The sequence below is a fragment of the Botrytis fragariae genome (assembly GCF_013461495.1).
Source record: "Botrytis fragariae strain BVB16 chromosome Unknown tig00000075, whole genome shotgun sequence".
NCBI classification, from domain to species: domain Eukaryota; kingdom Fungi; phylum Ascomycota; class Leotiomycetes; order Helotiales; family Sclerotiniaceae; genus Botrytis; species Botrytis fragariae.
This window is the reverse complement of record NW_023500995.1, coordinates 456624-465065: the sequence shown is the minus strand read 5'-3', so window position 1 is coordinate 465065 and position 8442 is coordinate 456624. Positions and strand designations below refer to the sequence as shown.

The 8442-nt window shown below is 43.2% G+C and overlaps 3 protein-coding genes across 3 annotated transcripts; 2 read left to right on the top strand and 1 right to left on the bottom strand.

The window, feature by feature from the left end:
* Positions 1-385: 385 nt before the first annotated feature.
* Positions 386-1171, bottom strand: Bfra_005634 (uncharacterized protein; the record flags this gene model as incomplete). Its single annotated transcript, XM_037336014.1, has 1 exon — positions 386-1171. The coding sequence occupies one exon, from the start codon at positions 1169-1171 to the stop codon at positions 386-388; it is 786 nt and encodes a 261-aa protein (XP_037191224.1).
* Positions 1172-2553: 1382 nt separating this feature from the next.
* Positions 2554-3906, top strand: Bfra_005633 (putative queuine trna-ribosyltransferase protein; the record flags this gene model as incomplete). Its single annotated transcript, XM_037336013.1, has 3 exons — positions 2554-2619; positions 2683-2933; positions 2994-3906. 3 exons carry the CDS (start codon positions 2554-2556, stop codon positions 3904-3906), a joined length of 1230 nt encoding a protein of 409 aa, XP_037191223.1.
* A 503-nt stretch (positions 3907-4409) lies between these two features.
* On the top strand, positions 4410-8038 carry Bfra_005632 (putative histone deacetylase hos3 protein; the record flags this gene model as incomplete). Its single annotated transcript, XM_037336012.1, has 2 exons — positions 4410-6923; positions 6971-8038. 2 exons carry the CDS (start codon positions 4410-4412, stop codon positions 8036-8038), a joined length of 3582 nt encoding a protein of 1193 aa, XP_037191222.1.
* Between the last annotated feature and the right edge of the window lie 404 nt (positions 8039-8442).

Sequence of the window (8442 nt, the reverse complement as noted above, 5' to 3'; positions counted from 1 at the left end):
TTTTTTCCCTCTGGACGTAAATATATATTTTCTGCAGATAGTTGAGTTCTGGATGATGCTTTGACTCTTTTGATATTTATATATTGAATTGTATTGCAAGGCCTTGAATGACATTCGCCCACTGTTGACGTATGACTCCCTCTGGAAGACTTTCCTCCATTTCATCGTTGAAAGTGCTAGTCATGCTTCCCATACATGTGCGTTCCATATTCGCGCCAAGAACATAAGGGAAAAGGAAAATAAAAGATAAACAACATGAATCATTAAAGAAACATTGCTTGCGCCCAAAAATCCATTCTATTCCCATTCTAAGTATGCGCCAATGCTTTGGGTATACCATATAAATACACCAGCTGATACCCAATTACTCCATGCCTTAACCCTTTTATACAATTTCCTTTTTAACCTTCGTCTGTACCCTCACAGTCGGTAAGGCCCACCCCATATATTCCTTCTCAAGGCCCATAGCGATTTCCTTCAAAGTTCTTTCTTCCCTTACGAAACTTTGTTTGAAATCCACCCATATTCTCAAGATATCCTCTGGTTCCATTCTCGGTTCTACGAATTCGAAGTCCTCGTCCAATCTCCCGCATTCCCTTCTCTCCTCTTTAATGATAAGTTTAACCAAGTCGAGGTTCGGAAAAGATCGCATTAACGTCGCTTTATTGTATGATTCCCAAGGCCTCTTGATTTCCACATCTACATGGTCGATTCCAATAGCTTTGACATTGTCGAGAAGTTCGGGTATATTTAAAAGGGTACGAAAGTCGCGAAGGGTTTCATCATATCCCATTGCACGATGCCGAGGAAGGTAAAGAACGTCGATGTAAGGATTGAAATAAATTCTTGGTTCGGAGGTCTGTGTTCCGAAGGAAAGTGTATATACACGTAAAGCTTCGGTTCGTGATTCGTGATTAGCTTGGAGGATTGCAGGAGGTGGAGTTATCGAACGACATCGATCGATGGTAGGATCATATCGAACTTCGACAGTACGAGTTGTGCAGGCATATCGCCAGACGAGAATTCGAAGTTCAGGTAAGAGTTTCGGGAAAAGATGAAAATTGCTGAGCGGTTCTTGAGATGCGGAAATCGTGGTAGATTGTGGTCTGTAAATCATTCGTAGAACTTGAGGATCCATTGATGGATTGTTTTTGATATAAGAGGTGAACATATTGAAAAAGAACAAGTAATAGAAATATTTTGAAAAGGCTGAATGTGAAGGTATTGTATGAAAAGAAAGCCTATTACTATTAAATGATTGTACGGTCAGGTCAATCTTGCGCGCTCAAGGGAGAAATATCATTTAGCCTGTGAGCCTTGCGATGTTGTATTAGAAGCAAAGTGAAGTGAAGGAGAGTAAAGTTGAGATGGAACAGGAGTCGACTGAATGAATAATATACAAGCTTTTACTGAAAACTTCTTGAATTGACACATGCAAGAAGAGACCTCGGAAGGTTAAGGAAGGAAAGATATAAAGTTAAGTGTATGGGAAAGCCTCACTTAGGACAGGAACCCGATCAACAAGATGAAATATGGATATTGTGAGCTGATATTAATCTAGACTTCACTTGATTGATCAACGATGCCCAAGTTCCAAAGAGTCGAACTTCCATCCTAGCAAATACATCGATCGTATCTAGTCGCCAAGACGAAAATGATGGAGATTCTTGATATAAACCACTCGATTAAGGTGTGAGATCAACCACGCTTCACTCAATTGAACCGCATAATGATCTATATTCAGTAAGGGTTGGGGGACCGGCGTATATGAGGAAGGTAAGTGACGTTCCTGTTGTGTTGTTTGCGTCGTTTGTGTGGTGAAATCCTTGTTGGGCAGAAGAAAGTGGTCTGATGTTGGTGGAGATGGATTTATCTTACTAAGAGAGGATTGGTTGATGTTGTGACTTTTTACATGGTGGAATACTATTTTACACTTCACTGATGAAAGGGAAAAAACCAACAGGGAAAAACCTTTGATGATCAATGAGAATGGGGTGATATTTACGGAATGATTTGTGTAGAAGAAGGCATGATATAACCGTGACCAGGTAATTTAAGACTGCGGGAATATAGGGAATATAGGGAATATAGGGAATATAGGGAATATAGGTAATATAGGTAATATAGGTAATATTGGTAATAGTATAATAAGAAAGTCCTGGTATATATTGATGAGTGTTTGTGGTGAAGTTCCCTTTACTTGCTTACCTAAGTAGAAAGTGCCAATACACAGAAGGCTGAGATACAACCTGCTGCCCAGGTCTCAACGGAGAATTCAAGGGGGAGATTCCGGGAGCCCCAGTCGATGATACCTTCTAGCGTCTCCTCTGCACAACTCCCGCATACCGGGTATAACCTTAGCCTCGTGTCGAGCATAGACAAGGCTGTGATCAATACCCCACCCGGGCCACCACCCAAGTGCGAATCTAATCATACTGGTAACTCCTTCAAGAAATATCCCGAGACATTTTGTAAGATTAACGAATTTAAACAAAAAAAATATCCAAAAAAAAAAAAAAAAAAGAAAAGAAACATAAAAAAGGAAATCCAGATATGATGGCGGCTTCAAAAGCTCCTATGCCCTCGGCTTTAACGTTTGAGTTATTGGCTCGTTGCTCCGTAAGCCATCATTACTTTTCTTTCTCTCCCATCACCGCTCTCTAATTTCTACAAATATGCTAGACAACAAAAGCAAGAGCCGCCAATTTGACTTTACCTCATGGCCCAGTCCAATTACCCATGTTCATGCCGGTCGCCACACAGGCATCATTAAAAGGGTTGACTCCGCAACAACTTGAAGATACAGGTTGTCGTTTATGCTTGAACAACACCTATCACCTAGGCTTGAAACCAGGGCAGGAGGTTTTAGACAAAGTTGGGGGAGCGCATAAGTTACAAGGGTGGAACCACAATATATTAACAGATAGTGGAGGGTAATTTTGTCTACGCATCAACCTACACACCCCTTTTGCAAACTAACACAATGTCGATAGTTTTCAAATGGTCAGTCTCCTAAAATTGGCCAATATCACAGAGGAAGGTGTACGCTTCTTGAGTCCGCATGATGGATCCCCTATGTTACTCACGCCTGAGCATTCAATGTCTCTTCAAAATTCCATAGGAAGCGACATTATCATGCAACTCGATGATGTGTTGGTCACTACCTCTCCCGATGCCGAAAGAATGAAGGTAGCAATGGAGAGAAGTGTTAGATGGCTCGATCGATGTATCACCGCACACGCGAATCCGACCACACAAAATCTGTTCTGCATTATACAAGGAGGATTGGATTTAGAGTTGAGGAAAAAATGCTGTGAAGAGATGGTAGCAAGAGGGACCCCAGGTATTGCGATAGGTGGGTTAAGTGGTGGTGAAGCCAAGTCGGATTATTGTCGTGTAGTAAATACATGTACAAGTCTCTTGCCAGAAAATAAGCCCAGATATGTGATGGGAATTGGGTATCCTGAAGATTTGGTAGTCAGTGTGGCATTAGGTGCAGACATGTTCGATTGTGTATGGCCTACTCGCACAGCACGATTTGGAAACGCAATCACCAAACATGGAGTCCTAAATTTACGACACGCATCTTACGCGAACGATTTTGGGCCAGTGGAAGAAGGATGTGGATGCATATGCTGCAGAACAGGAGATGGCGGTCTGGGTATTACCAGAGCATATGTTCACCATTTAGCTGCTAAAGAGACTGTTGGCGCACATTTACTCACCATGCATAATGTTTGGTATCAACTGGAGTTGATGAGAAATGCTAGGAAAGCGATTATTGAAGATAGATATCCCGCTTTCATCAAGAAGTTCTTTGCAGATCTTCACGGTAGTGAGAAATCTAAATATCCAGATTGGGCAGTAGAAGCATTAAGAACAGTTGGTGTTGATCTAATGGAGTAATGATAGAAGATTTTAGGATTAACAAGAGATGAATAGATAGTAGGTACCAATAGTAAAATATTTTGAACAGAATTGCTGGGCACTGCATGCAATGACAGTCTGACAAAAAAAAAGAAACAAAACCTACCCCTCCCTAAGTAACTAGAGATATAACTTGAAACAACGGCGTTTCTACGAGCATAAGAGATGGAAATTCGAGATTTTATTATTACCTTCAGACGACTTTCTGATATATTTCCATCAGTATTGAAACTCATTTCATCACTCTTCTCTTGGATTCTCATAAAATAACAACACCGAGGCTGAACCGTTGGTTGGCAGGGGTTCGCGATCTGCGCCAATACGCGATTTAGGGATTCTTTGCCGCATATTCCTTCGTCATCGTCATAGCTTCTCTATCTGGAAACTTCGCGACGAGAAGATTGAATTTAGTGAAGGGTCAAGAATTTAAGTGAAGGTTGAGCTTTCGGCTCAACATAATTTCACTCATTCACTCATTTACAATGGCTAACTCATCGCCAAACGGTGGCAGAAATGCCAGCCCTTCGCCCGTCCAGTTGCCCTCCTCGACAAGTAGCAACGATACTCCAATAGCAAATTCACTGAGACGCCTTTCAATCAGTAACGCTTCTAGAACTGGCCTTCCAACTTCGCCCCATACTTCTTCTACAAGAGCTACATCATATGGTGGCCATTCAAATCTCTATCCATCACCAAGTGGTAGAAGCCCCGTTCTTCCGAGCCCCTTACGCCGAAGTTCCAGCACTGCGAGTTTCGACCAACGTCGCTCATCTACTTCACATCTCTCCCGGAAACCGTCCCTAAATTCACTTAACGGTGGAGGTCTTACTCCAAACAAAAATTCAATAAACAGAAGATCATCTACACAATTTGCACACAGGTCACCATCTGTCATGGGTAGTAAATCACTCCTTTCCCAAAGGGAGGAAGAAATGCGTGAACCCTCACCGCGGCATACTGCAGCATCCATCGCAAGTTCGCATTTCAAGTCGGAATTGGATTTACAAGATATGAATGATGGCTCAAGATCTGCAGAGACAATTGTTATACTTCACGACTCCGTTTATGGACATCGCTTCTCTCGACCTAAAACTTCAAGAACTGGTTTGAGTACAATTGTCGAAAGACCCGAAAGAATTCATGCGAGCATACTTGGATTGTCTGTAGCATATGTACGACTGGGCGAAAGACACTCCGAGGGTCGCTATCCTCTTCACCCTGGCATGGAAGCTTCCGCGGTACCTAGTACACCCTTTCGCATACGCAAAACTACTCGTCGAATGTCTTTATCCTCGCAAGCGATCACAAATGTACACGGAGTAAAGTGGATGGAGGAGTTGAAGATTATGTGTGATAATGCAGAAGCCAAGCTCGCTATGAATGGAAAAGAATTGGCCAGACCTGAGATGAATCGAGGTCCAAATGAAGCACCCCCTTCAAAGTTTCACGAGGGTGATCTCTATCTCTGTTCGGAGTCTTTGGACGCTATGGAGGGTGCGCTGGGTGCTGTATGTGAGGGTGTTGATGCTGTTTTTGAAGGCTCTTCTACTGGATTGGGACCACGCCGAACTTTCATTGCGATAAGACCTCCTGGACATCATTGTTCAGCTAGTTATCCTTCTGGATTCTGTTGGTTGAACAATGTTCATGTTGGTATTTCACATGCTTCTCTCACTCACGGTTTAACTCATGCGGCTATCATCGATTTTGATCTTCATCATGGAGACGGATCCCAAGCAATCGCTTGGGAACATAACGCTCGTGCTAATGGATTGGCTAAGAATGCATTACCGTGGAAGAAGACTTCGATTGGATATTTCAGTCTCCATGATATTAATTCATACCCATGTGAGATGGGTGATGAGGAGAAAGTCAAGAATGCTAGTCTTTGTATTGAAAATGCACATGGACAAAATATTTGGAATGTCCACTTACAACCATGGAAAACTGAAGAAGGATTCTGGGAACTATATGAATCAAAGTATTCAGTTCTACTCGAGAAGACACGAAACTTTTTACGCACACAATACGAGCGTCTTCAAACATCACCCAATGGACCAAAGCCAAAAGCCGCAATTTTCTTATCGGCTGGTTTCGACGCCAGTGAGTGGGAGAGTTCTGGCATGCAACGTCATAAAGTCAACGTTCCAACCGAGTTTTATGCTCGTCTAACTCGAGATGTTGTAAAACTTGCAGCGGAGGAAGGTACAGGGGTAGACGGAAGGATTATCAGTGTTCTTGAGGGTGGTTACAGTGATCGTGCTTTGTGTACTGGGGTTTTGAGTCATCTTAGTGGTTTGTCAGGAAGTGATCCTGTAGCTCACACCGAAAAGGCATTCACAGGTCTAAACTTTGAAATGGGACAGAGACTTGGTGTAGATCCATTGAGCCCTGGACCGCCATCTCCGTATGGTTTCATGCCATATGATCCGTTATGGTGGTCTCAAGGCCGACTGGAACAACTTGATGCTGCTATGAACAGTGCACCAGTCCCCGAGGAGCCGAAAATTCAAAAACCCGCAGGACCTCCAGGAAATTTTGCATCTCCTACACAATCCTTCATTGCCAAAGTCGTCAACACTCCTACGGCGCAACGTAGTGTATCAACGATGGGTATGAGAAATGGAGTGCCAGTTCCAAGATCTTCACCTCCCAGGCCACCTACTCCTCCACCACCCGATGTTCATTGGACAGTTGCAGCTCATGAATTGAGTAAATTGCTTATCCCAACTGATAGACAGACAAAGAGTTGTCAATGGGAAGATCTTGCTGCCGAAGCTACAAAAGCAAGAAAAGAACGTCAATCATTAGCCAACCCCGAAGCCGCTCAACAACCCGCTAATCCGGAACCCGCTAATGCCAGAATGTCTTTACGAACAAGAAAACCTCCACCAAAATTGCTTGATAGTATCGAAAAGGATGAGATCAAAAAGCCTGCTGCAAAATCAAACCGTCGAAGAACCGTTCCTAGCACCGCCGCTTCACCTGTACACAAAGTATGTAGTTACGTCATGTTGTATAGTTACAAACTAACAATTAATAGGCTCCTCCCGCTCCAAGCACAAGTCAAGCATCCGACACGAATTCTAGTCAGCCAACGCAAAAGTCTGTTCGGAGACTTAGCGCCGCATCTATATCCACTACTGCGGCAATGCCTCCTCCTTCTCGTCCGGTACCTGCCGCTAATAGAGCGCCATCACTTCCTCAAAGACCGAGTAGTTCTATGAGTGTACGACCGGGGTCCGCCATGAGCTCTCGTGGACCTCCTCCACCACCTGTCGTTGTAAAGAAAACAAGAGCACCTGCCAAACCTCGAACTGATGCTTCAAAGCCAGGTCCAGGTCGACCCCGCAAGAAGTCTCCTCCAGTGACGGGTTCTGATAGTAATATGAAGAATACCATTGGGGCTGTTCCAACTGCAGAAAATAGCAACCAGTCATCTGACGTTGATAGTCTAACTTCTGGTATGAAGAAAATCAAGATTAGTCTTCTGACTAAAGCACAGAAAGAAGCCAAGGAAGAAGAAAAGCATAGGGTAAAGATTGATTCGAGTCAGGAAGATGGGAAAGCATCCCCAAATATGTCAAACGAAACACCACCTACAACAGCTAATTCCGAGACGACCTACAATGAATCTGCAATTTCCACACCAATAATGAGTATCTCACCTGGACCTTCAACCCCTCAACTATTTGTTCCTCCGCAGGATTCTGCTCAATCAGAAGAGCCTGGACAAGTTCCCTTACCGACTAGTTCGCCTATCGCTCCTCCCATGGAATCATATGAATCCGGAAATATTTCGGATCATTCATCGAATTACAGCGCGGACAAATTTGTGCCCTTTCAACCTCAAGGCCCGATTCCAAGCACGATAGCACAACAAGAACCACTTCGATGGTTACCACCCAATACGAACACACCAGCTGCAGGGGAGAAATATGATCTTCCCGTATTTACATCCACCTCCGCCATACCTTTTGCTCCAAATTCTGACGGTGACAATCGCAACGACCCTTCAAACTCACACGCCGAACAAGATTCATCCCCATCCGAATCTACACAATTAGCTTCCTCGATCTGGGATATTCCTGTCACACCACGGGATCAATAGATTCTTTCCAGGAAACTTTCATTGGTATACATATTGAAATTAATCGACCTTGGTAATCATACATTCATTCCCATGTTGGTAATAAGCTTGTACTTTTTCTTTGTTCATGATACCCTTTAGAAGGAACTGTTAGAGGGAACTGGGGAAGGGAAGGTCTGGATATTTGTACCATTATAGAGACTTTCTTTTAGAGAGCAATTAATTATAATTATCAATGTTTTGTGGTTCGTATTACACGTGAAATTCAATCTCGAGTTGTTAATATGAGAAGAATTTTCGTAATACACTTATCTTCGGAGTTTAATCCAGCTAGAGGCAGCCTTCCGAGTCCATCTATATGGACTATTTAGCAGACACATCATTTTTATCCAGATATTTCTATACCCCCGGATCACCCCAGGAAT